Below are 26,237 nucleotides of genomic sequence, written 5' to 3' on the forward strand. Positions count from 1 at the left end.
TGGAACTAGAGACCAGAGTCCCATACCAGGAACATTCTCTGTTGTTTTCAAGACAGCTGCCAAGTCAAGGAGGTGGTGAAGAAAGGGCAAGTAAAAATACCACTAGGCTTTCCTCCTGGTTCTTTTTTAAGTTTATTTATTACTTATTTTGAGAGAGAGCATATGTGCATGGGCAGGAGAGGCAGAGAGAAAGTGGGGGAGACAGAATCCCAGGCAGGTTCCATGCTGTCAACTCAGAGTCTGACTCGGGGCTTGATCCCAGGACCGTGAGATCATGATCTGGGCCAAAATCAAGAGTCACTTAACCAACTGAGCCAGCCAGGTGCCCCTTTCCTACTGTTTTTATGTTGTCTTTTTCTTGATTTAATGCTTGCTTAGTTGCTGTGAACCTTTGAATGTTTTTCAGACTTTGAACAAAGTTGTTTCTGATGGTTTCTGCGTGTGTTTCAGTGTTTCTGTGGAAGGATGGGTGTTTGCAGCTGCTTATTCCACCATTTTGTTGAATTCACTCCAAGACTGATTTTATTTCTTCTTTAAATGTTTTAGAGAATTCACTGGTAAAACTATCTAGGCCTGGAGTTTTCTTCCTGGGAAGTTTTTTGATAATAGATTTATTTTCTTTAATATATATAGGGTCAGATTTTGCTTAATTTTGTGTCAGTTTTTAGAGAATTGTGTTTTTCAAGAAATTTGTCCATTTTACCTAAATTGTCAAATATACCAAATGTACTTTTTATTTCTGTAGGATCTGTGGTGATATTTCCTCATTTGTTACTGATATTGGTAATTTTTGTTTCCTGTCTTTCCTGATCAGTCTAACTTGAAATTTATCGATTTATTTGATCTTTTTCAAGGAATGAACTTTTTTTTTTAAGTGTTAATTTTTTTTGAGAGGTGGGGACGGGAGGGCAGAGAGAGAGAGAGAGATTGGGAGAGAGAATCCCAAGCAGGCTCCATGTTCAACGCAGAGCCTGATGTGGGGCTCCATCCCATGATCCTGGGATCATGACCTGAACCAAAATCAGGAGTCAGACGCTCAACCAGCTGAGCCACCCAGGTGCTCCTAGTTGTTTTGATATTACATAGATCTCATTTCTCTGTTGACATTTTCTATGCATTCATCCTTAAGTCCTTGAAAATACAAATTTTCTAAAATTCTTTTCTCCTAATTCCAACAGCTCAGTTATCTTGGGGATTAGTTTCAATTGGCTATTTTTCTTGACTGTTGGGTTACATTTCTTTTTCCCTTGCAAATCAAGTGATTTTTGATGTATATGGATATTGTGGATGTACATTGCAGATTCTTTGGATTTTGGTTTTTTTTTTTTTTTCTTTTGAAGGCAGTTACCTGATAGACCTAATCTCCAACCTCTGCCTCCTCCACAGCAGGCAGTAGCTAAAGTTGCTTACTTCTTTTACTTCCGAACTGTTGTTTTTCACTCAGAATCTTAGATCGTCTCCTTTGTATGCACAGTTTAGAAGTCAACTAAGAATTTGTAGATTTCGAGGATCCTCCTTCTGTTGGTTTCTTGTTTCTTCTGGGATAACCTTCTTTTTTCAAAACTTCCTTTCCCCAGCTCCACTTTCTAGCTTCTATGATTCAAACTCTGTCTATGATGCCTTAAGCCACACAGTTTCGCTTCCTGGGTTAAGTTGTATTCTTGTTCTACAAGGACTGAGGAATACCCTGAGGCAATAAAACCATAAAGCTGAAAATTGAACCCTGTGCAGTTTGCTTCTTTCAGTGATCAGCTTCTGTCCTGTTTCTACCTGATTTTTTTGTTCTCCAGTGCCTTAAAATAGTTCATAATTGTTATCTATGAGAGGGCTAATCCAACATAAGCTACTCCACTATTATTAGAAGTGGAACCATTTAGGGGCGCCTGGGTGGCTCAGGGTTAAGCGACCGACTTCAGCTCAGGTCACAATCTCGCAGTCCGTGAGTTCGAGCCCCGCGTCGGGCTCTGGGCTGATGGCTCAGAGCCTGGAGCTTGCTTCCAGTTCTGTGTCTCCCTCTCTCTCTGCCCCTCCCCCGTTCATGCTCTGTCTCTCTCTGTATCAAAAATAAATAAATGTTAAAAAAAAAAAAGTGGAACCATTTAATTGTTTTTGTATATTTTTAGTTTTCTGTTTTCTTTTAATTGGTTTGTAAGTTATATACCTTATTTCTATTTTTTTGTGCTTATATTGGCATTTTGCCACATTTTTACATGTAATTTAAAAACTAAAGTATACCTACATGCTGTCTGCCTCTGCAACAAGAAAAGGACTCTAAAACCCTTCAATTCTGATCCTCTCCTCCCAACTTAGATGCTGGTATTCTCCAGTGTTTGGTTCTCTGGGTGTAAATGTGTATAGTATAACGAACACAAAAATTGTACAAAAGATCTTACATCCCTCAGGTTAAAAAAATGGAATAACACCAGCATGTTAATTTCCTGGGGCTGCCATAACTACATACTACAAACTAGATGACTTAAAACAACAGATTTATTGTCTCACAGCTTTAAGGGTTAGAAAACTAAAGTCAAGTTGTCTGTAGGGCCATTGTCCCTCTCCTAGCTTTTAGTTGTTATAGGCAATCATAGGCACTCCTTGGTTTATGAATGCATCACTCCAGTCTCTGCCTCTGTCATCATGTGGCCGTCTTCTACCTGCGTGTCTGTCTTCACATGGTATTTTTTTCTTATAAGGACACCAGTCATGTTGGATTAGGGCTCACCCTAGTGACCTAATCTTAAATTGATTATATCTGCAAAGACCCTATTTTCAAATTAGGTCACATTCCTGGGTACTAGAGATTTGGACACATGTTTGGGGGGAACGTAATTCAACAACAACCAGTACCTTAGAAGTGTCCCCCTCATTTCTCTCTTCCAGTTACTTTTCCTGCACTCCTTCCCAAAAAAGGTTAGTGGCCACTATCATGTCTTGAAATACTAGTTTAGTAGTGCTCGATTTTGAACTTTATTTAAAGGGGATCATACAGATCATCATTGTCCAATATAATTTTCTGTGACGAAAATACTTGATATCAGCACCCATATGGTTGCTAATATTCATGTGTGGCTATTAAGCACTTGAAATGTAGCTTAACTGAGGAACTGAATCTTAAATCTCATTTAATTTTAATTGATTTAAATATAAATAGCCACATAGAGTCAGTGGCCATCATATTGGACAGCACAAACAGTCTATATATTCTTTTGTGTCTGGGTGCCCTTTTTTTTTTTTTAATGTTTATTTTTGAGAGAGTGCACAAGCAGGGGAGAGAGAGGGGGACAGAGGAGCCAAAGCTCATTCTGTGCTGACAGCAACAAGCACAATGTGGGGCTCAAACTCATGAACCATGAAATCATGACTTGAGCTGAAGTTGGAAGCTAAACCGACTGAGCCACCCAGGTGTTCCTGTGTCTGGGTGTCTTCTAGTCGAGTTGTTTTATAGATTAATCCAGGTGTTAGCATGTAGCTTTTGTTTGTTCATTCCTAATATCTGAATAATATTCTATTTTACATATATATCTCAATTCACCTATTTATAGACATTTGCTTTGTACTTTTTGTCTGTTGCAAGTAATACTACTGTGAATGTTCTCATACATGTCTTTTATTTTTATTTTTTTTTAATTTTTTTTTTTTAACGTTAATTTATTTTTGAGACAGAGAGACACAGAGCATGAACGGGGGAGGGTCAGAGAGAGAGGGAGACACAGAATCTGAAACAGGCTCCAGGCTCTGAGCAGTCAGCACAGAGCCCGACGCGGGGCTCGAACTCACGGACCGCGAGACCGTGACCTGAGCCGAAGTCGGACGCTTAACTGACTGAGCCACCCAGGCGCCCCCATACATGTCTTTTAATTACACATATGTGTGCATTTATGGGAATATATACCTAGGAGTGGGATTGCTTGTGTTCAACTTCAGAAGGTAATGCCAAATTGTTTTTCCAAAGTGGTTGTGCCACTTTCTTTTGTCCTGTGTTGCATATGTGAGTTCCCATTGATGTACATTTTCACTAATCATTTAAATTATTTGATCTCTTTAATTAGCTAGTGATGGATATATACTGTTATTTCTTGGTAGTTTCAATTTACATTTTTCTGATGAGTAAGGTTATTGACCATTTTGCCATAATCTTTTGTGCTTTTTCAAATTTCTTAATAGTTTTCTTGTGGATTATTTTATTGATTTTTCAGGGTTGAAAATTTTTTAATACTTTCTGGGTGCAAGTTCCATGTATTGTAAATATTTTCTCCCACTGTATGTCTTGCCTTTTTACTCATTTAATTGTGTCTTTTTTTTTTTTTTTAATGTTTATGTATTTTGAGAGAGAGAGGGAGGGAGGGAGAGAGAGAGAACCCCAAGCAGGCTCCATACCATCAGCACAGAGCCAGACGTGGGGCTCAAACCCACAAACCATGAGATCATGACCTGAGCCAAAATCAAGAGTCGACATTTAATTGATTTAGCCACCCATGCTCCTCATTTAATGGTGTCTTTTAATGAATAAAAGTAATTTTAATACATTCCAAATTACCGTAGTTTTCCATAATATTTTTTTAAATTCTGTTTAATAAATATTTCCCTACACTAAGGTCTTGACGCTGTCTCCTTGAATTATCTTCTAGAAACTGGACCACACTCTTAATTACTATAACTTTATAATAAGTTTTCATATTTTTTATAAGTGTTGTCACCTTGTTTTTCTTTGCTAAGAAGCATCTTGGGTTTTCTTTGTATTTCCTCATCCCTTTGAATTCATCTTAGGGCAACTCCCTGACCTAGAATCTAGCTTTAACTTAACATACATTATACACTAGCCTGTAGCTTTTTTTTTTTTTCCTTAATGTTTGTTTATGTTTGAGAGAGAGCACAAGCAGGCAAGAGGCAGAGAGAGAGAATCCAAAAGCAGGCTCCAGGCTCCGAGCTGTCAGCACAGAGCCTGATGTGAGGCTCGGACCCACAAAGTGTGAGATCATGACCTGAGCCGAAGTTGGACACTTAACCTACTGAGCCACCCAAGCACTGCAAACTAAATTTTTAATCTCTTTGAGATTTTGGCATTTCATGGTTTTGCCTATATCAACTCTTATATGCATTGCCTCAAGTGATTCTAGAAGGTTGTTGACTTTCCGTGTCCCTAAATGGAAATAACTTGCAAGTTCCTTATTAAGCTCATATTTATTATAATTCAGCCTGAGATTATATACAGATTCTTATTGTTTTGAAATACTCAAATTTTATGAAGAAACTGTCACATCATCCCAAGTGTAGTTGATGAGATTTATATAAAGCATGTATTTATTTTCTGCCCTAAATATTGAAATTCTGTCTTTTAATGCAGATGTGGAATTAGAAGAAGCTATTAGAAGAAGTCTTGAGGAAATGTAATTATAAAGATATTACCACACAACATCAAGTGGCCTTGAAGAGACTCAGAATAATGAATTCTTGAGTTTGTTTTCTAAAGGAGACCAGAAATCTGTTAGTACAAATGTATTTGGAAACACGCTTTTTTTGCTTTTGCATCTGATACTTGCTTTGTATTTTTGTGCTATTTTGCAAAAATGTACAGAGGAGTAGAATACATGTTAATGCAAATATAAATCATGTATTCTAATATAGTTATCACAGTTTTCCAGTCAACTTTGAATTTATATATTTAGGTTAAAAGAATTAAAAAATGGAGAAGCCCTCAACTATTGTTTATATGTTTCCCAAATAGCATTAGTGCTTCAATTTTGTTTGTACTGTACAATGATTCTAGTTTATTTTTTTAGAGTGAAAATGAATATAAATAAAGCTGTCATAGATCAGTTTTTCTGTAAATTCCATTTCTTATGTGGCACTAGTATAGAATACCATTGAGATCTTTGTTTATGATTATTAGAAGAGAGTAATGAAAACTGATCATGGAAACAGATTAAAATTTTACCAGCAGTGTTCTTTGTGGGTTTCACTCAGATGTATATTCCTACTTTAACTGGGGCAGCACATTGTAGAATTAAAAAAAAAAGACAAACCCTAATTTCTTTGAAATTATTAAAAAGAAACCTTTCCATTCCTTTTACCTGCTTAGACTATCATGTGAATTGTATTATCTACTATTTAAAGGGAATGATGTCAAAATGTTTGCATAGAATTAAATGTATTTTTAATAATATTAGTCTTTTTCTATATATATTTGTGTAAACATAATCTTCAAAAAATAATGTTAAAGGTCTACTCAGGAGTAATCTTCCTTAATTAACCCTTTAAAATTTTTATTTCATTGTAAGTGTCTTCATTTTAATTAATCATTAAATTGTCAGTCTCCAACATTTCATATTACCCATTTAATTTTTAAATGTTCAGGCTCCATTGTGAATAATAAAAAACATTACATAATTAGAAGACTAAGAAGGGCTTATCACAGTATCTTTGTGTATATGCTTCATGACCAGAAATGTCTTTCCTAAAAATTTTGAGTAGTAATTCCATACAAAACTTAACATTTTCTATAAATATAAATTTTTTCTTTAAGACAAAAAAAAATCATCGCTAAAATTTTCTTCTTTGCAACTAGATATTTTAGTGTAAAATACAATTACTGCTTGTTTTTGTTTACTATAGTCTTTCCAATCCACATTGGAAACAATTTGTGTTTTTATTTCTTAAGATGTCAGTTCTGTCCTACCTTCTGCTTTTATTTTTTTTAAGTAGACATGTAGGTTGAGAATTTACCAGTCATTTTTCCAAAATGACCACATTGTACTTTTCATTTGTATGTTAAAGTCATCAAGCAAGGCTTTAGGAGGTAGTCATGAGCTGGACCTTAAAGACCTTTCCAGGAGCTTGCTCAATAGTGAGGAGCACAAAGGATGATCCAGAAAGAAGAGTGCTGAAGCAGATGTGGGAAAGAGAAATCAACACCTCTCTGCCAGAGGTGCCACACACAGATGTTCTGTTAAGAAGTTTTTGTGGTGTGTATGGTAAAGAATAAATGAAGTTTTTTATATGACAGTAAAGGGATATTTAATCATGACCATTAAAAAAAGATAATTGGGTGGTTCAATGTTTTATTTAATAATTGTCACTGATTATATTTCTACTTGTTAAGCAATTGAAAAATCATTTTTAAATTACTTCATAATTTGAACTTAATTTAGACACAAAGAGGAGAGGTAATTAGATGGTATTACAGAAAATTATATGTATTATTATCAAAAGTAAGTGATTAAAAAAAAGTAAATATGTTTCTGACATTGACAAAGATGCTTATCTTCATTACATCATTGATTTATTTTTCTTTCATGCATTCCCTCACACAGTATTTGTTGAGTACTTACCATGTGCCACTGACTGTTCTAAGCACTGGGATATACCAGTGAGCAGAGCAAAGCCCACACTCCTGTATGATTCGCATAACTGGTGAAGAGAGGGTTGGATAGTGTTATCCATTATCATAAACAAGTGTATCCAATGGTGGTAACTAAAGAAGGAAAAATAAAGAAGGGAAAGATCCTGTTTCTGAGAATTAATGGTGTGATCTGCCTTCTTTAGAAGGATTACTGTAATTACTGTATTGAGAATATACACCAGAGGCAAGAGAAGTAAGACCAGACAGGAAGGTGTTGGAAGTAATCCAGGTGAGAACTGATGGTGGCTGGGACCACCGTGGTAGCAGTGGAATTGGAGAGAAGAATCAGAGTATATTCTAAAAATAAAGGTGAGGGGATTTACTGATGGATTGGATCTACAGGATAGGAGAGAGAGAGTCCAAGATGATTCTAAACTTCCATGAAAGACTTTCAAACCATTCACAACATCTCTTTGGATTCCAAGTTTGTGTCATGATAATGGCAAAATATATTTAATGAGGTCAAATAATCCCCTACACCAATAGTTTATTAGTATTTAGATGGAGTTCAGAGGGAACTGGAATCCAGGCTTACAGCACTCCTCTCTGTTCAGGTATTTAAATGTCTTTGATCTCAGATTAAAGGTGGTAATTCAGCTTTAAACTGTTATTATCTATCATTTAATGTGCCCTGTATATATATTCTCATCATTGCAATATGAGGCGGACAGCTATAATGAGATGGGAGCAAAGCACAGGTTTTTCAGTACATAAATCTTTGTATTCCCTGTCCTGTTCCTTCACTGACCTTTATAGCGTCTGCCCTAGTGACTTGCCGTATCTTTTTAACAGGAGATTTAAATCAATTGCGTGTGAAAGACAAAGAAAGATGGGGTAGCTTTTTCTTTCTTTCCTTTTTTTCCCCCGCTCTGTAAGCTTCAGTGGTTTTATCCAGGCTTTCATTTATTCCACCTCAGGAAAGGAAATGTTGAGACAGGGTCGGGCAAGTACAGACTGCCAAGGAGCCGTACTTAGATGCCATTGGTGCCACAAAGGAACCTTTTCTCCCCATATCAAAGGATTTTAATGGTTTTGGTTTAGGGCGTGAATTAGGAGAGCTGGGAGAAACTAAGCGAAGCCATCACTGGGTAATACCCACAGCCTACCATTAGGTACCTTGGCGTGTGGGGAATTGGCTACATCCAGGCTGCACAGAGTCGCGGGCGCCCAGAGATAGGGGTAGAGGGCTGTTCTGTGAGCCTCCTCTGGGGTTTCGGTTGTTTCCGGGTCTGGAGAGCAAGAAGGGGCGATCGAGTTAGGTCCTCCCCTTCCTTCGTCAGCCCCTCCAGGTGCCTCGGAGGCCGCTCCTCCGGCCCCGGGCCCTGGCTGCCCACCCTCGAGGCCCCGTGGCCAGCGAGCTCCCTCCCGCAGCCGCGGTCGCTCCCCGCCGGGGACCGTAGCCCTGAGCCCGGCGGGCGGCGCGCCTGCCCTTGTTTGGCCACGCGGCGGCGGCGGTGTCGGCGCATCCTCCCGGGCCGCCCCCCGCGGGCGTCAGAGGGAGGCGGGCGCCCCGCGCGGTGACGGCGACGCCTGCGGCCGCGGGACTCTCCACTCGCCGCCGCCGGAGAGGCCGGTGACCTCTTGGCCGCCCCGCCTCGGAGGTTCAGATGGCTCAGGCGAAGATCAACGCGAAAGCCAACGAGGGGCGCTTCTGCCGCTCCTCCTCCATGGCCGACCGCTCCAGCCGCCTGCTGGAGAGCCTGGACCAGCTGGAGCTCAGGTGAGCGGCGGGGCGGTCTGCGGACGGAGGCCGTGCGCGGCGGGGCGGGCGGGTCCGGCACGGTCCCGGGGCAGGCTGCGGCCACAGAAGTTGCTTGCTTGAGATTTGTTCTTCATGGGGATGCTGCAGTCTCTCTCGCCCTTGGTGGATTTTCCTCTCCGTCGGAGAGAGAACGCATGCGATTTAAGAACCTGTGAGCGCATTATTGGTGGCCACGTTCTCGTTAACAGACCTGAGCGTTTGGGAACGGAGAAAAACGAGAGAAGGTAAAAGTTAGCGTGGCGTTATTTGAGATTACAGACTGTGACACTCCGTGTCTACAGAACTTCTAGAACCTTCTGAGTGCCAGTGTGTGGTCTTCCCAAATGTTTTTTAACTTGCCCTTTTCCTATTATTCATTTTTAAGAGCGGCAGCAGTTTACTGGTGAGTGATCAGTTTCTTTGCTCCAAAACCCAGCAGAGCAAAAAAACTAAAAATCCAGGGACCCGTCTGATAGCAAGGAGTAGGGAGGAGTAGGACAAATGAGGGGCTGCGGGGAGAACAATGGCTGGGTACTTGGTGTAATAAGACCCTGCAGCTTTCGTTTTCCTCCTAACCCTGCATGCAGCCTTTCCGTTAGTTTCGCAGTATTTGTGTACCTCCTTCCGTAGAAGACATTGACTGTACTGACACCTTCTTAAATTTTTTTTTTTTTTAATGTTTATTTATTTTTGAGACAGAGAGAGACAGAGCATGAACGGGGTTGGGTCAGAGAGTGGGAGACACAGAATCTGAAACAGGCTCCAGGCTCTGAGCTGTCAGCACAGAGCCCGACGCGGGGCTCGAACTCACGGACCGCGAGATCATGACCTGAGCCGAAGTCGGCCGCTTAACCGACTGAGCCACCCAGGCGCCCCCTGACTGACACCTTCTTGAAAGTGCTAATCATTGGCCCAAAAGCATAAGATAGTCACCCGTTTTTTTTCCTTCTCAACTGAATAAGATTTTATTAAGTAATACATAGTTATGCTTATGTACAATCTCTAAGTAATTTATAATAAATTTTGGAAATACTTGTTTCCCTTAGTGTATTAAAACTTTTATGTACTTCTTGTAAACGTTTATGTCACCAAAGTTACTGTGACAATTGTGTGTAGATGTAGTTAAATGAAAATCTTAAAGGGGCGCCTGGGTGGCGCAGTCGGTTAAGCGTCCGACTTCAGCCAGGTCACGATCTCGCGGTCCGTGAGTTCGAGCCCCGCGTCAGGCTCTGGGCTGATGGCTCGGAGCCCGGAGCCTGTTTCCGATTCTGTGTCTCCCTCTCTCTCTGCCCCTCCCCCGTTCATGCTCTGTCTCTCTCTGTCCCAAAAATAAATACAAAACGTTGAAAAAAAAAAATTTAAAAAAAAAAAGAAAATCTTATTAAGGCTCTGCAACCCCTGAAACTACACCAAATTTTTTTTCTATAGTTTTCACCAGGTTCTGGAGGAGCAAAGAAGTATGTAAGCCAAAAATTTTAGGAAGCAGTGCATGTATGTCTTTATCTCCCTGGATTTATATACCAAAATAAGAAGGGGTGTCTATTTGCCAACAAAGTGCATTCATAACCACAGTATATCTCAGCAGTTGAGGAAATTATTATTATTATCCTGAGAAAAGAGTCAAAAGATGAGAAATTCTCCTTCCAGGATGATTTCATGGATGGCAACACGTAGGGAAATCGGAGCCAAAACCACATTCTAGAGTTCGGCTCAGAATGAGACAAATGGAACAAAAGAAAACTAAGGCTTCCCCATGGTTGAGCTTGACGCATTCAGCCCCCAGAGAAAGTGGAACAAGACTGATCAGTAGCTTCAAGCTACTTAATGCCCCTCTGAAGAATAATATTTCTTTTTATATGGCAGCGCTACAAGTAACTCCCCACATCCTCCTGAAACCACTATTACACTGTATGTTAACTAACTTGGATTTAAATAAAATTGTAAACATAAAAATAAATGAATAAAAGATGAGGAAATGAAGACACTGAAAACAAAACAAAACAAAAAAACAAGTAACTCCCACATCTCCCCAGGTATTTAGAACTTTGAGGGCAAGTTCTTAACTATTTCAGGGCTCTCTCTCTCCTGGTCAGAAACGATTTTTCCTGAAAGGAATGAGGAGGATTTTGCCCTTCCCTTCTTCAAGCTGAGTCATTCTGCTCAAACTTGACTTAACACCTCGTGTGTGGTAGGTGGAAAAGCAGGCAAGTACTTATCTTTAAAGGAAAGCCTCTGTTCTGAGTATTAGTACATTCTTAATGTTTGATTAATGTAAATTGATTACTATATACAAGTGATTACATTATAACTTGTTTAATTAACCCTTGAGCTGAGGAAGAAAGACTGATTAAAATGTCCTAATTACTCATTTTAAGGACTTATCTAGTAATTTAGCCTTTTGTAAGCTTTGTTTCTTCCTTAAAATAAAAAGTAATACTGATCTAAGGAAGTATTTTAGAAGGTAGTGAAAATAAAAATGCAAATGCTGATGCTTTAAAGTTCCCTTGAAACCACATGAGCAGTGTCACAGAGCACCGCACTATTAAAAACTAGCCTCATGCCTAGATCTATTTGTAAAAGAAAACATATTCAAGGTAATTTTGCTCTAATAGTTTAATTTTATATTAAGGATGACTCATAAGGCAGTGTTTTAGGTAGAATAAAACACTGTAGTTTGTACTTAGAAGCTTGCATTTACTGTTCCCCAGCCATACTAATTGTGTCATTTGTGGTAAAATGTCTTCCATATGAAACTGAAAACAATTTGCTAAATGCTCTATGAGCTAGAGTATGAACTGGTGGCGTATGTGAGTTTTTAAATGCTTTAAAATGTTTGGCAGCATTCTACAAATTAAAGGAATTCCATTTGTTTCTAATACTTTACCATGACACTGGCCTTTCTTTCTTGACTCCATCTCATCTCCTTTTTTGCTTCCTCCTAAAAAGGTGATTCCTGTCTCTCCCAGTTTTTTGACCAATTCTAAATGGCATCTGACTTTTACATTCATCAGTGGCTCAAGACACCTTGCTTATTATTGTTACTTTTTTTAAGTCACTGTAATTTATGAATAATACATGCTAACAATGATTCATTAAATGAGCACTGACTCTGTATACCAGGGCCCATTCCTTTGTGGAAGTTACTATTACCTCCATTCTCCACATGGGAAATTGAGGCTTAGGAAGATACATGACTTGTCCAGGGTCCCCCAGCCAGAACCCAGGAAGACTGGCAATAGAGCTTAATAATTCATGCCTGAATTCTCTTAAAGTTAGATGTGTCTTACTGTTACCTGAAGCTGGCTTTGCCTCTTGGTGGGTGTCAAGCCGAAAGATACAACCAAGCCAAAGAATAGGAAAAGGAAGGGTTTTACTTGCAGCAAGTGAAGGAGAACATGGGGGATCTTTCCCAAGCAGTGTGTCCCGGAACAACAAGATTGGGGGAGTTTTAAGCTAAGGGTGCATACATATTCAGGAAGAGGCTTGCACAGTGGGGAATACAGCATGGCAATGGGGTGACTGATTCCAAGTCAAAGTCACAAGGGCTGGAAAGGGTCAGCAGCATCCGTTCCCTGGCGTCAGTTGGTCTGGGATCTGAGTACTCAAAGGGGTTTAAATCCTGCAGAGATAACTCAGGAGTGTGCATCAGGTCAGTCTTTGCTTTCTGACTATGATTAGACTATCTCCTGGCCTGATGGTGGCTGTTCTCACATTCTTTCACAAGATGGTTTGGGCCTAAAATGACTTCTCTTACATCAAGAAAGCTATGTCTGTCTTTCTTTTCCCAGGGACCCCTAACTCTTGCTGCTTACAGTATTTCAAAATGGAGGAATAGTATATGGATGAATATATGACTTTACTGAAAGAAGTGAAAATCCCTTTTTTTTTAAGATTTTATTTTTAAGTAATCTCTACACCCATCATGGGGCTTGAATTTACAACCCCAAGATCAGGATTCACACACTCCACCAATTGAGCCAGACAGGTGCCCCAAAAATTACATTTAAATTGGTGTTGAATACAGTAAATACTGAACACCTACTGATGCCAAGTATTGAGTGGCTCCTAGAAGGCTCTCGATGGTAATGAAGATGTTTGGGATATGGGTTGTGGAGAGTGGCAGAGGGGAAAATGATAGGACTGCAAGATTGTTCACAAATTTCCCAAAACTGGTCACATTGTAGGTCCTTCCCCTGCCCAGTGACTTACCCGACAGCCAGAGAATGAAGGGTTGGGGCCGGGAGTGATATGGATCATTTGGCTGAAAGTTTCCTGTTGCTTGAAGTTTCTTAGGGTGTGCCAGTGTCCCACGAGTCACAAAACAAGTGGCCTCAGAGTTAATATTGAACAACAGCCTATAATTTAAAAGAGCACTTCTCACATACATTGTCATTTGAACCTTACAAAACCCTTTGAGGCAGAGGAGGGCACAAGAATGTTATCTCTTTTAGAAATGAGGGAACCCAAGTCCAGAGGGATTGAGTGGCTTGCCTAAGGCCGCAGTACTGATGAGAGGCTCCTAAGCACCAGTTCCATCTTCACACTGCAGGGTTGCAGTGGTGAGTGTATTTTCATATTTTGGTGATGATTAGGAAAACTTACTCAAAATCTTACACTGCCTAGAATATAAGTAATCCTTGTAGCTTTCTTTATATACAAGGGTATTTTTTTAATTTTTATTTTTTATTTTAATTCCAATATAGTTAACATACAGTGTTATATTAGTTTTAGGTGTGCAATATAGTGATGCAGGCATTCTTATTTTTTTTTAAGTATATATATTTTTTTTAGTTTATTTGAGAGAGAGAGCAAATGGGGGAGGGGCAAAGAGAGGGAGACCAAATCCCAAGCAGGCCCCACGCTGTCAGCACAGAGCCCAAGGAGGGGCTCAAACTCACGAACCGTGAGATCAAGACCTGAGCTGAAGAGTCAGCCGCTTAACCGACTGAGCCACCCAGGTGCCCTGATTCAGCAATTCTATACATTACTCAGAGCTCATCAAGGTAAGTGTACTCTTGGGGCACCTGGCTGGCTCAGTAGAGCATGTGACTCTTGATTGAGCCCCACATTGGGTGTAGAGATTACTTAAAAATGAAATCTTTGGGGCACCTGGGTGGCGCAGTCGGTTAAGCGTCAGACTTCAGCCAGGTCACGATCTCGCGGTCCGTGAGTTCGAGCCCGCGTCAGGCTCTGGGCTGATGGCTCGGAGCCTGGAGCCTGTTTCCGATTCTGTGTCTCCCTCTCTCTCTGCCCCTCCCCCGTTCATGCTCTGTCTCTCTCTGTCCCAAAAATAAATTTAAAAACGTTGAAAAAAAAAAATTAAAAAAATAAAATAAAATCTTTAAGCAGCACCTGGGTGGCTCAGTTGGTTAAGCATCTGACTTTGACTCAGGGTTTATGGGTTTTGAGCTCGTCATCGGGCTCAGAGCCTGGAGCCTGCTTCAGATTCTGTGTCTCCCTCTCTCTCTGCCCCTCCCCCACTCACGCTCTGTCTCTCTCTCAAAAATAAACATTAAAAAAAAAACTTAAGAAAAAAAAAAGATAAGTTTTCTCTTAATCCCCTTCACCTATTTTACCCATCCCACTCACTCCCTCCCTCTGGTAACTGCCAATTTGTTCTCTATAATTAAGGGTCTTGTTTTATTGTTTGTCTCTCTTTTTTTTTTCCCTTTGTTCATTTTTTTGTTTCTTAAATTTCACATATGAATAGAATCATATGTTATTTGTCTTCCTCTGACTGACTTCGCTTAGCCTTATACACTCTAGCTCCACCTGTGTTGTTGCAAATGGCAAGATTTCATTCTTTTTTATGGCTGAATAATATTCCATTATGTATGTGCATACGTGTGCGTATTTATATACACATCTGCTTTATTCATTTATCTATTGATGCACACTAGGGCTACTTCCACAATTAGGCTATTATAAATAATGCTGCAATGAACATAACAGTGCCTATAACCTTTCAAGTGAGCATTTTTGTACTCTTTTGGTAAATACCCAGTAGTGTGATTACTGGATCATAGGGTAATTCCATTTTTGTTTTTTTGAGGAACCTCCATACTGTTTTCCAGTGTGTGCACCAGTTTGCATTCCTGCCAACGGTGCACAAGGGTTCCTTTTTCTCCACATCCTTACCAACACTTGTTTCTTGGATATGAGTATTTAATAAGAGATGGACTATGATTTTAAGAACCTATTTTAGAAATTATTTATTCAACTAAATTCATGATAGGAGCATTTGCCATTTCTCTTCCTTTGTATGAAAGCACAAGTTCTTGGTATTTATAAGCCTGAGTCCATAATGGTAAGTGTGTAATAAATAGCATGAAGCTAATGTTTACCAGCACCAATTCTAGACACGTGACATGTAGTAACTCATAAACATAATTGTTGTAGTCAGTGCTGTCAGTCAACTGTGTTAAACTCTTTACCTGCTTTACTTCATTCAGTCACAACCACCATCTCATTATCCCTATTTCATAAATGAAGAAATTGAGGCAAAGAGAACTTAGGTTACACAGCCAGTAATCGGCGGTGCCGGTTTGAACAGTGTGACTGAAAAGCCATTGTGGCTTCACTGAATGCTGTGTTAGTGGACATATCCACAGTAGCCTCAGTCTGGTGAAGTCGCTGTCAGGCCTCACAAGTGCATCCTTTTGCTACCTAGGCTGCAGAGATGTGTGAGGTGCAGGAGACCCGAACACTAGTGGAGGATGTGGGCACTTCAAGTTTTGCCCTCCTAAGAATTTCTGACTAAAATTTCTTTGTGTTAAGCCTGCTTAGTTGCGATTTCATGCAGAGAGTTTTCCAGGAGTACAACCCAGGCCAGCCATGGTATGAGGATTTCTTTCCCAATTTTGGACATGTAGCTCTTCTAGGATCTGTTAATAAAAACAGAACCACCCTTCTCTGCCAAGAGAAGTGTTGTCAAATGATGTTTAAAAACTTGAAGGGTAAAGTGAGGTGGTCCAACACTTGTCTAACCAGAGTCCCGGAGGAAAATAATAGCATGGAGGACAGGGAATATTCGAAGATACTATAACTAACAATTTTCTAGAACTAAATGGAAGGGTTGTAGACAGAAAGATTTATATGTGAGATGAATTTAAGGATCTCAGTAGCTGACAAACAGTGCAAATATTACTTACATAAATTTAAGTAGAGGTCTAGGTTCAGCTAGAGGGAACTGCACATGAAAGGTCGATGGTGCCAAAAAAACAAACAAACAAACAAACAAAAACCTTGAAATATTTACATTCTAAAGAATGCATTTTACCTTTGCTATGAAATGAAAAAAGTATACATAAAAATGTATATGAGAGGTTTCATTAAAAGTGAAGTCTGTTTATCACAGGGAAAATGCCCTGGCAATTTCTAGCCTTGGGGAGAAAAACAAAACAAAACAACAACAACAAGAAAAAACCCCACAACCCTTAAAAGTTCCATCTAATGTCTTCTGTATTCGGGGCGTCTGAGTGGCTCAGTCAGTTAAAGGTCTGACTTTGGGTCAGGTCTTGATCTCATGGCCCATGGGTTTGAGCCCCATGTCAGGCTGTGTGCTAACAGTACGGAGCCTGTCTGTCTTCCTCTCTCTCTGCCCCTCACCAGCTCACGCTCGCTCTCTCGCTCGCTGTGTTTCTTCAAAAATAAATAAACATTAACAATAATTTCTTCTGTATTTGGTCTCATTTAATGACAAAATATCTTCCTTATATTTATGGGGTTTTTTCCTAGAGCATCTCTTCCTAAACCAATTTCTTGTTAACAATTCCATGAACTTACTGTCATGACTTGATGTAAATGAAGCTTTCCTTTTTAGAGTAACATTTAATTCTCTATCATTGTGCATTTGAGTACAAACTCAAAGAGTGTTGAAAAATTAATCTCTTCTTTCAGCATCTTCTCATTTACTAATCACATGATTCATCTGTGTCATTTAAACAGTATAGTCATGGTTTGTGTTTTTCACATAAATATTTCATATTAGTGCCTACTCAATCTCTCTTCTATGTACTGGGCCCTAGGTTATCTGCCTGAGAGTTTGCTAATGTAAAATATTGAAGTACGCAATGAATGGTGCTGGAAGTGGGCCTGCTGTTGGCATTATTGCTGTTTTATAGAATATTGGTTTTATTGTGTTTTCCAGCCACATTTGTCACATAAGATTCTTACCAGCTCTTTGTTTTTCTGGCTCTTATGAACACAAAGTTCAACATATATTTAGTATCTTGATGAACAAAGAGACCGTGTGACTTTATAGTCTATCAGTGCTATTTTGGGGTCTAACAGGTGGATGGCTGTTGGGGAAAAGGCAAATGTGTGGTTAGGGTGAGTAGGGGAAGCCTTATATGGAGTGGACATGTGTTCAAACATTAGTGAAGTTGTTCCTTCTGTGCCCACTTAAGGCAGCAATCAAGATTAGATCTTCATGATCTCATGATTCTCAGGCCATCTGAATACCAAGGATCTAAGTCTGTCACTGTTCATTTTGCAGAAATGGCAACTTACTTAGTTACAGGATAACGTATAGCAAGAAATGGCCCTGAAAACAAAGCACCCTAAACATACAGGATTTTCTTTTTTTCTGTTCTCATAATTCCACAGTCTTGTTCTTTGGTGACTGGGTGTGTTCATGTGTATGTGTAATAAGAGCGCATGTGTATTTATTTATACTCAAGGGAATTAGGAAAAGTAGTGCTTCTATAGCTTGATCTGGTCTTTATACCAAAAACCTAAACAGGCATTTCCTTTAAATTCAGGAAAAGACACAGTTGCCCTGTCTAATCACCACTGCTTAATAAAGTAACAGAGGACTTTAGTCAATACTAAAAATAAATTAAAATAGGAGCTGATAGGATTGAAAAGGAAGAGATTAAAACTGTCATTTTGTGCAGATGATATGCCCACCAATCTAGACGAATCACTGAATCAAAAGATAAATTATTAAAATTAATAAATAAATCAGTTACCAAGCACAAGATGAACCTTCTAAAAGCAGCATTTCTCCAACCAGCAATAACCAGCAAGGAATTATAATTTAAAATATTCACAATAGCAACAGTATCCTCAAAGGATCAAAGCACTCAGAAGAGTCCACAAAGACTACCATTAAGAAAACTTCAAAACTCGGGGTACCTGGGTGGCTCAGTTGGTTAAGTGTCCGACTCTTGGTTTCGGCTCGGGTCATGATGTCATGGTTTGTGAGTTAAAGCCCCAAATCAGGGTTTGCACTGACAGTGTGGAACCTGCTTGGGATTCTCTCTCTCCCTGTCTCTCTGCCCCTCCCCTGCTCATGTTCTCTGTCTCTCTCTCTCTCAAAATAAATAAGCTTTAAAAAATATATTAAAAAATTTTTTTAGAAGAATACTTCAAAACTCTAAGAATATAAAAGAGGGGTGCCTGGCTGGCTCAGTCAATTGAGCATGTGACTCTTGATCTCAGGGTCGTGAGTTCAAGCCTCCCATTGGGTGTGGGGATTACTTAAAATAATAAAATCTTTTTTTTTTTTTTTTAGTTTATTTTTTTTGAGAGACAGAGAGAGAGAACATGTTGAGCAGAGCAAGAATCCCAAGCAGGCTCTGCACCAGCAGCACAGAACCTGATGCCAGGCTTGAACTTACTAACTGTGAGATCATAACCTGAGCCAAAAATCAAGAGTCAGACAGGACATTTAACTGACTGAGCCACCTAGGTGCCCCCCAAAAATAAAATCTTAAAAATATAATAAAAAAATAAAAATAAGATAGAAGATGATCTGAATAGATGGAGCGACACATCATGCTTCTGGATAGAATGGCAGTATGCTAAAGATGCCAAATTTATCTCAGTTCTTTGAGAAACCCGATAAACTTACTCTAGAGTTAATATGGAGAATTAAAAGTCTAAATAGCTAAGTTATATTTAAGATTAGGGGACTAGTTCTGCCAAATATTAAGGCATATTACCAGGCTGTTGCTGTTTTTTAAAAAATGGGTGTTGGTGTAAGAACAAATATACTAGTAGGGGCACCTGGGTGGCTCAGTTGGTTAAGCATCCGACTTCGGCTCAGGTTATGATCTCACAGTTCGTGAGTTCGAGCCCTGCATCGGGCTCTGTGCTGACAGCTTAGAGCCTGGAGCCTGCTTCGGATTCTGTGTCTCCCTCTCTCTGTGCCCCTCCCCTGCTCATGCTCTGTCTCTCTCCTTCAAAAATAAATAAAAACATTAAAAAAGAACAAATATACTAGTGAATGAAATAGAGATTTCTATGAGTAGACAATCTATAAATCATTGGAGGAAAGGTAGATTTTTGGTGGATAGAATGTTGGAGAAGCCGGTTAACTATTTGGAGAAAATAAAGCAAAATCCTTACCTAAACACATACAAGGTGGATTCTAGATGGACTAAAACATAAATATGAGAAAGATAAAGCAATAAAGTTAATAGGAAGAAATATAGGAAAATAACTTCGGACTTAGGATGGAAAGATCCTGAAGCAAAACTTCAAAAGCGTAAACCATAAGGCAAAAGAAAAGCAAGAAAAGATCAATTTGATCACTTCAAAGTAAGGATGTCTGTTCAGTGAAGGATATCCCAGACAAAATTCATGTATGATAGGATGGGAGAAGATAATTATAATGTCTTTAACTAACGTGGGATTAATTGCTTGAACATGCAAATCAACAAGAGGACAGTAACCCCTGTTTAAAAAAGATAAACAAGGGAGGGACGGAGGGGGAAAAAGAAAATGAAATGAAATGAAGTGAAAATAGGTACAGGCTATGAAGAAGCTAACAAGAATACAAAGAGATGTCCAAAATTATTAGTAATGACAGACATGCAAGTTAGGTACGAACATATCACTGCACACTTACTAGACTGGCAACAAGTAGAAAGTTGGAAAATGCTGAGTATTGGTAGGGCTTTGGGGGCACAGGGATTCCTCTGCTTTGCTGCTGGGAATATTGTGAAGGAGTTCAGGACAGGGCCCCCAGAATGTGCCACTTTGGCATGTGGGTTATTTTGAGCTGAAGGCACTTGAGAACCTGCAGGCTCAAGAGAAACTTTTACCCCTCCCTTAACCACACAGAAGAATCTAAATTAGGGGTCTTTCCCAAAATAAGGGTTATAAACAGAGATAAATTTTATCTGAATGGCCCATCTTTTTGGTAGGGCAAACATCTAATTACCAAACATCTGCTCTTCTTATCACCCTGTGAAGTATATTCCTTTTGTCCGAAGTCCCAGACCCCTACTCCCCTTTTCTTCATTCAGAATGACATATACACCTCATTTTGCCTGACCATCTTTGGAATTTCCTCCAATGTACACTGTTATATTTGATTTTCTCCTCTTAATCTGTCTCATGTCAATTTAATTCTTGGTCCAGCTAGAAGGACCTGTGAGGGGACAAGAATTCTTGCTTCCGAACAGTGGTCTAGCATAGCCATTCCAGAGAACAATTGTACCCTTGTCTCAGCAATCCTGCCCTGGGATACATCCTAAGGAGATTCTCATTCAGTCCATGAGGGGACATGTATTCGTGTAAGCATTTTTTGTGGTGATGAAAAGTGAGGGGATAAGGTGGGTGTCTCCACTAGGAGAGTGGATGTAAAACCAGCTGGATATGCATGAAGTATATGATATGCAGCAATCAGAAGCTACTGACTAGATATTCACATAGGAAGCTGGATGGTTCTTAATAAAATAATGCTGAGGGGAAACAGAGTGAGATATAAATTGAAAATAGGTGAAAACACAAATACACATTTTGTTAAGAACAAATACAAAATAGGGGCGCCTCGGTGGCGCAGTCGGTTAAGCGTCCGACTTCAGCCAGGTCACGATCTCGCGGTCCGTGAGTTCGAGCCCCACGTCAGGCTCTGGGCTGATGGCTCGGAGCCTGGAGCCTGTTTCCGATTCTGTGTCTCCCTCTCTCTCTGCCCCTCCCCCGTTCATGCTCTGTCTCTCTCTGTCCCAAAAATAAATAAAAAACGTTGAAAAAAAAATTAAAAAAAAAAAAAAAAAAGAACAAATACAAAATAGATAAACACTAAACAGAATGGTCGCCATACAAGCAGGGAGGAAAATGGGAGTGGGGTAGGTGGATTTAAAACAATAGAAAAGTTAAAGAACTTTTTAAAAAGGAATAAAGAATTTTTGAAAGGTGCTCCTAGTGATCTTGAAACTTGAGTTGGAGCACATGATAGCGATGAGGAAAACTAAACTTCCATATGGTAACTTTTGTTTTCCCAACTTCTACAGGGTGGAGGCTTTGAGAGAAGCGGCAACTGCTGTGGAGCAAGAGAAAGAAATCCTCCTGGAGATGATCCACAGCATCCAGAATAGCCAGGACATGAGGCAGATCAGCGATGGTGAGAGCATTTCCATGGAAGGGAGCTCATCTTTTCCACTCCGTGAAGGGATTTGGGATACACATGGGTCCATGTTCGCTTGACTTGAGGAATGAGCACGCCTGGCTTTGGCATCTCCCGTGAGCAGCAGACAGCAGCTGCAGCTGTCAGTCTATTACAACAAGAGCCACGTACCCAGAGGTCACCCTTCTGGCCCACCCCCTACCTCAGGGACATGATCGGAAATGGTAGAAAAGGCCTCTAAGGTCCAGAAGAGGTAGCCCCGAGCAGTAGGGCTGTGGCTTTGACCTCAGGCTCACACTTCTAACTTCAGCTCCTCAGAAGTTATTGGACCATAGAAGTATAAAAGCAGAGAAGACAAAAAAGGAGGGGTTGAGGTGTAACTTAAAGAGAGGAAGGAGAGAAAATGCAGGGGAAATAAATTATGTACCCGATAAAACCCCATTAATGTAAAAATGTGCTATTGTTTCCATACGAAAAGCATGACTGCCCATGGAGAAACAGGGTACTTGTAATTTCCTTTCACTAGCAGTGGTCTTCCTAATTTGGTTGCCCTGGTGCTTCCCGGGACAAGCTAATAGGCCAGCAGCTGGTGCCATGAATGTGCCATCTAACTCCAGGCCCTGAAATGTTAGACATGCACAGCAGGATTAAGACCTAGCCAGTCTTTTCCCCATCCTGGCCAAAGATCTATGAATTAGGAAGGAAGTCACAGAACAGAACACACAAAAGATTGCTGACTTTTTCATATAAATAATGAAATGTTGACCCAGCGCCCCTCTCCCCACCATTGCCTCTCTGTGCTGGTCAAGACTTATACTACTGGCCTGATTAAATTTGCCTGGAGAAGATGAAGCCAGTGTCTCATTCTGAGGCCAGCTTTTTCTCCACTACTGTGGCTAAGTTTTTGTCAGCCAAAATTGGGTCATTGTATTCTGATACACGTGCAGACTATGTCATCTGAAAGTATACCTCTTGGCATGAGAATTATTTCAAGCTGATTATTTCTGAGAAACTGCAGACACAGGAGAAGCTCTGAAAACAGAGTAGAAGTCATTCTTTTGTAAGGGAAGTTTAAATTTACAAAGGAAAGTTCCATTTGTAAAGAACTCTGTGTACCAGAAAGAAGGATGACTGGAAGTCACAAGAAACTCTTATCTATGCAGAAAGCACCTACTACATCTGCAAAACACCCTTAGCCTGGTTTATCCTGCTTTTCCTAGTAACCTCCCTAAGGAGGGGAAGACCTCCCTCAACATCTTAGTCCTTAGCCGAAGATGGTTTTTAAGGTGGTGGCTCAGGCCATCTCAGGGAGTTAGACCATCTCCGTTTCCCTGGCAATCTCTTATGTATATTTGAAGTATACATATTAATAAATTTCTGGGGTTTTTTTCTTGTGAATCTGTCTTTTATTACAACGTTTCTCAGCCAAGAGCTCAGAAAGGTACAGGGAAAATTCTTTTTCTTCCCCTATGTGCACATCCGTATGGAGAGATCCACCATATCTGATCTCTTGTCTACCCAGCACAAAGCCCTGGTTATGTTCACTATTCACTCTGTGTTAAGACTTGATCTCCATCCCAGTTACAAATGCATGCCCGCCCAAACTTTTTCAAACATGACCACTTGAGAAGTCATCTGGTATCCCACGTATAAAGACTTTCAGGGAAAGGTATTCTGCAACCTCTCTTTGTAATACACATAGTTAATCTTATGTGCTATAGTTTTAACTTTTACTCTAAAAATTTCATAGCAGAGGCACTACAGAAAATAGTTTTAGCCACAAAAGAATGCCTTTGTGTTCTCAACATCGATAAATTTATATCTCATATTGATTGATACTTTAAACTTTCTACGTTTAGGAGAAAGAGAAGAATTAAATCTGACAGCAAACCGTTTGATGGGAAGAACGCTCACCGTTGAAGTTTCAGTAGAAACTATTAGAAATCCCCAGCAGCAAGAATCCTTAAAGCATGCCACCAGGATTATTGATGAGGTGGTCAGTAAGTTTCTGGATGATTTGGGAAACGCCAAGAGTCACTTGATGTCACTGTACAGTGCTTGTTCATCTGAGGTGCCATCTGGGCCTGTTGACCAGAAGTTTCAGTCCATAGTGATTGGCTGTGCTCTTGAAGATCAGAAGAAAATTAAGAGAAGATTAGAGACTCTGCTTAGAAATATTGAAAACTCTGACAAGGCCATCAAGCTGTTAGAGCATTCTAAAGGAGCTGGTTCCAAAACTCTGCAACAAAATGCTGAAGGCAAATTTAATTAGTTTTGAAACAGAAGAGCACTTACAAATAATGACGTAAAAATGATTAAATACTAGTTCTTTATGTTAGGCATAACATTTGATACTGATTATTTCAGATGAGGAAAATATCCCAGTGTCATCAGTTTTGTGATTAACATAATTAAACCTAGAAGTATTTTAATTATCTTTCTAGAAATTTTTAGATTGAATTCTTGTCTTGTATTAGGATCTAGCACCTAATATATATATTTTTTACTATTCTGTGGTTGAATACTTAGTATATAGGAGAGAGTTAGTGCTCAGCCTAGGGCAAAAGCATTATTTTCTTTCCTGGGCTTTATCTGACGTGGAGATACTTGGGCACATGGGGCATTTGGTTGACTAGAAATTCTTTACTTAATCAGCACACACACACACTACACATCTACTGTTAACTAAGAAGTGTGCTTAAAAGGGATCCCAAAATAAGAAGCTTTCCCTCCATCTTTTTCATAAAGCACCTTTTTTGGACATCTGAATCAATTTTGACTTAAGATTTATGCATCTGATAATATGAATATATTCCTTCCTGTGTGTGAAAACATGGCATAAAGTGTGAGAGAATTCGCCTGATTTTACCACTGTGAACAACTATATGTCCACTTCATCTTTTTCCAAATGCATCATTTCTCTCAATTTGTACTCATTATTGAAATGCGGTATTGTAACTTGCCTTTTTTTAAAAAAAAATGCTGCTATAAAGTCTGCTAATTGTCAACTTTAAAACCTCTATTCCGTATAGTTGTATAATTTACTTAGCCATTCCCCTAACTAGGCATTTAGGTTGTTTCCAGGTTGTTTCTTATTCCTGCAACATGTTTATATACAGAGAGCTTTTTCCTTTTTTCTTTGTTTTTGATTTTCTTTGTATAAGTTGCCAGCAGTGGGATTTACCAGGTCAAAGGGTATATACATTTTCATGACCTGACATATTTCCAAATTTTTTGGTATAAGAGTTACATCAATTTATACTGTCTTCAGTAATTAAAATGTAGCTATTTCACTAAAAGCTTCCGAGAATCGAGCATTGTTTTTTCTAACATTAGACATTAGACTAAATACCTGAATTTAGTTTGCATTTTGTTTACTAACAAGGTTGACCTGTATATTGATTATTCTTTTATGTGTGATAAATGAAACAACCGTAGAACACTTTCATTTGTTAGAAGTAACTAGTGCTGTGGATACACAAAAACCTCGACTTCCCCTCAAATACTACTTCAAAATGAATACATCAGACCCAATTTTCATGAGAATGTAGGTATTCTTTCACACTGGGGGAGAAAGAGAGTCAGGATCCAGATTAGCTTTATATATTTATAGCTTGCGATGCAAACAATATTGAGCTTCATTTTCTGGGCAAAAATGTCAAATTAGCCTCTCTTCATAAAAAGCAATTACAATCTGAGAACATTATGGTTTTGATTGCCATTGCTAAGTCGGCCTCATTTAAATCTTTCCATTTCATGGGGAACATTAATTCTCATTGATAACTGTGGTCAAAGCCGCTTGATTTTGTCATTTGACTCTCATTTGCTGTCATCAGGTTCACTGTCAGATAAAGATGTTCTTTTTGTGCCATCTTTACCAGCTTTTTGAAAATTAAGAAACAAGAATCAAGTTTTCTTCCAGTTCTCAAGGACTGTCAGCATCTTTGAATCCCTTCCACCCTGGGAGATACTCCCACTTCCCATTCACTCGTTCACTCCATGTTAGCCTAGGACATTTTCTACCACATGTTTGGGCCCCGCCTCCTCAACCTTTGTGCTCTTCATGTTGTTTCTTTCCCATTTTTTTGTAGTGGAGATTCATTGGAGGCCAGTCCTTATCACGGACTTGAAGAGCTGTGGTCTACCATCTCCAGGCTGCCTCAGTCCCTGGCCTGCAGCACCTGTAGCCCTCTGTATCTCCAGCCTGAGCCACATTCCAGGGGCAAGGACCTCAGTGTGTTGATTCTTAACATTTTTATTTATTACAAGAACGAGTAGAAGTGCAATTCATTTTTAAATGATGAAACTACCAAGAGTCACATTAACCTTCATCTGTCATCTTTTTTTTTTTTTTTTTTTTTTTTTAATTTTTTTTTTCAACGTTTTTTATTTATTTTTTTGGGACAGAGAGAGACAGAGCATGAACGGGGGAGGGGCAGAGAGAGAGGGAGACACAGAATCGGAAACAGGCTCCAGGCTCCGAGCCATCAGCCCAGAGCCTGACGCGGGGCTCGAACTCACGGACCGCGAGATCGTGACCTGGCTGAAGTCGGAGGCTTAACCGACTGCGCCACCCAGGCGCCCCTGTCATCTTTTTTTTAAAAAAATTTTTAATGTTTATTTACTTTTGAGAAAGAGAGACAGGGGAGAGTGTGAGCAGGGGAGGGGCAGAGAGAGAGGGAGACGCAGAATCCGAAGCAGGCTCCAGGCTCCAAGCTGTCAGCACAGACCCCAACACC

The 26,237-nt window shown here is 39.7% G+C and overlaps 2 protein-coding genes across 6 annotated transcripts in view; both read left to right on the forward strand.

The window, feature by feature from the left end:
- The window catches only part of LOC132667229 (E3 SUMO-protein ligase ZNF451), an 88,370-nt gene extending 81,128 nt beyond the window's left edge, over nt 1-7,242 (forward strand). For all 4 annotated transcript variants that reach the window (XM_078447032.2, XM_060615819.3, XM_078447033.2 and 1 more), the window contains one exon: nt 5,345-7,242. In XM_078447032.2, coding sequence (XP_078303158.2) covers nt 5,345-5,391 — 47 coding nt within the window. In that variant the 3' untranslated portion in view covers nt 5,392-7,242. The remainder of the gene's footprint in view (nt 1-5,344) is intronic.
- A 1,659-nt stretch (nt 7,243-8,901) lies between these two features.
- On the forward strand, nt 8,902-25,845 carry BAG2 (BAG cochaperone 2). Of its 2 annotated transcripts, none has more exons than XM_060615827.3 (3): nt 8,902-9,119; nt 21,386-21,495; nt 23,358-25,845. In XM_060615827.3, the coding sequence occupies exons 1-3, from the start codon at nt 9,007-9,009 to the stop codon at nt 23,768-23,770; spliced, it is 636 nt and encodes a 211-aa protein (XP_060471810.1). In that variant the 5' UTR covers nt 8,902-9,006; the 3' UTR covers nt 23,771-25,845. The 2 variants fall into 2 exon arrangements, with proteins under 2 accessions (XP_060471810.1, XP_060471809.1); XM_060615826.3 differs by lacking the exon at nt 8,902-9,119 and adding an exon at nt 9,173-9,385.
- Nucleotides 25,846-26,237: the final 392 nt, after the last annotated feature.

The sequence above is a fragment of the Panthera onca genome, chromosome B2 (assembly GCF_046562875.1).
Source record: "Panthera onca isolate mPanOnc1 chromosome B2, mPanOnc1 haplotype 2, whole genome shotgun sequence".
NCBI classification, from domain to species: Eukaryota; Metazoa; Chordata; class Mammalia; order Carnivora; family Felidae; genus Panthera; species Panthera onca.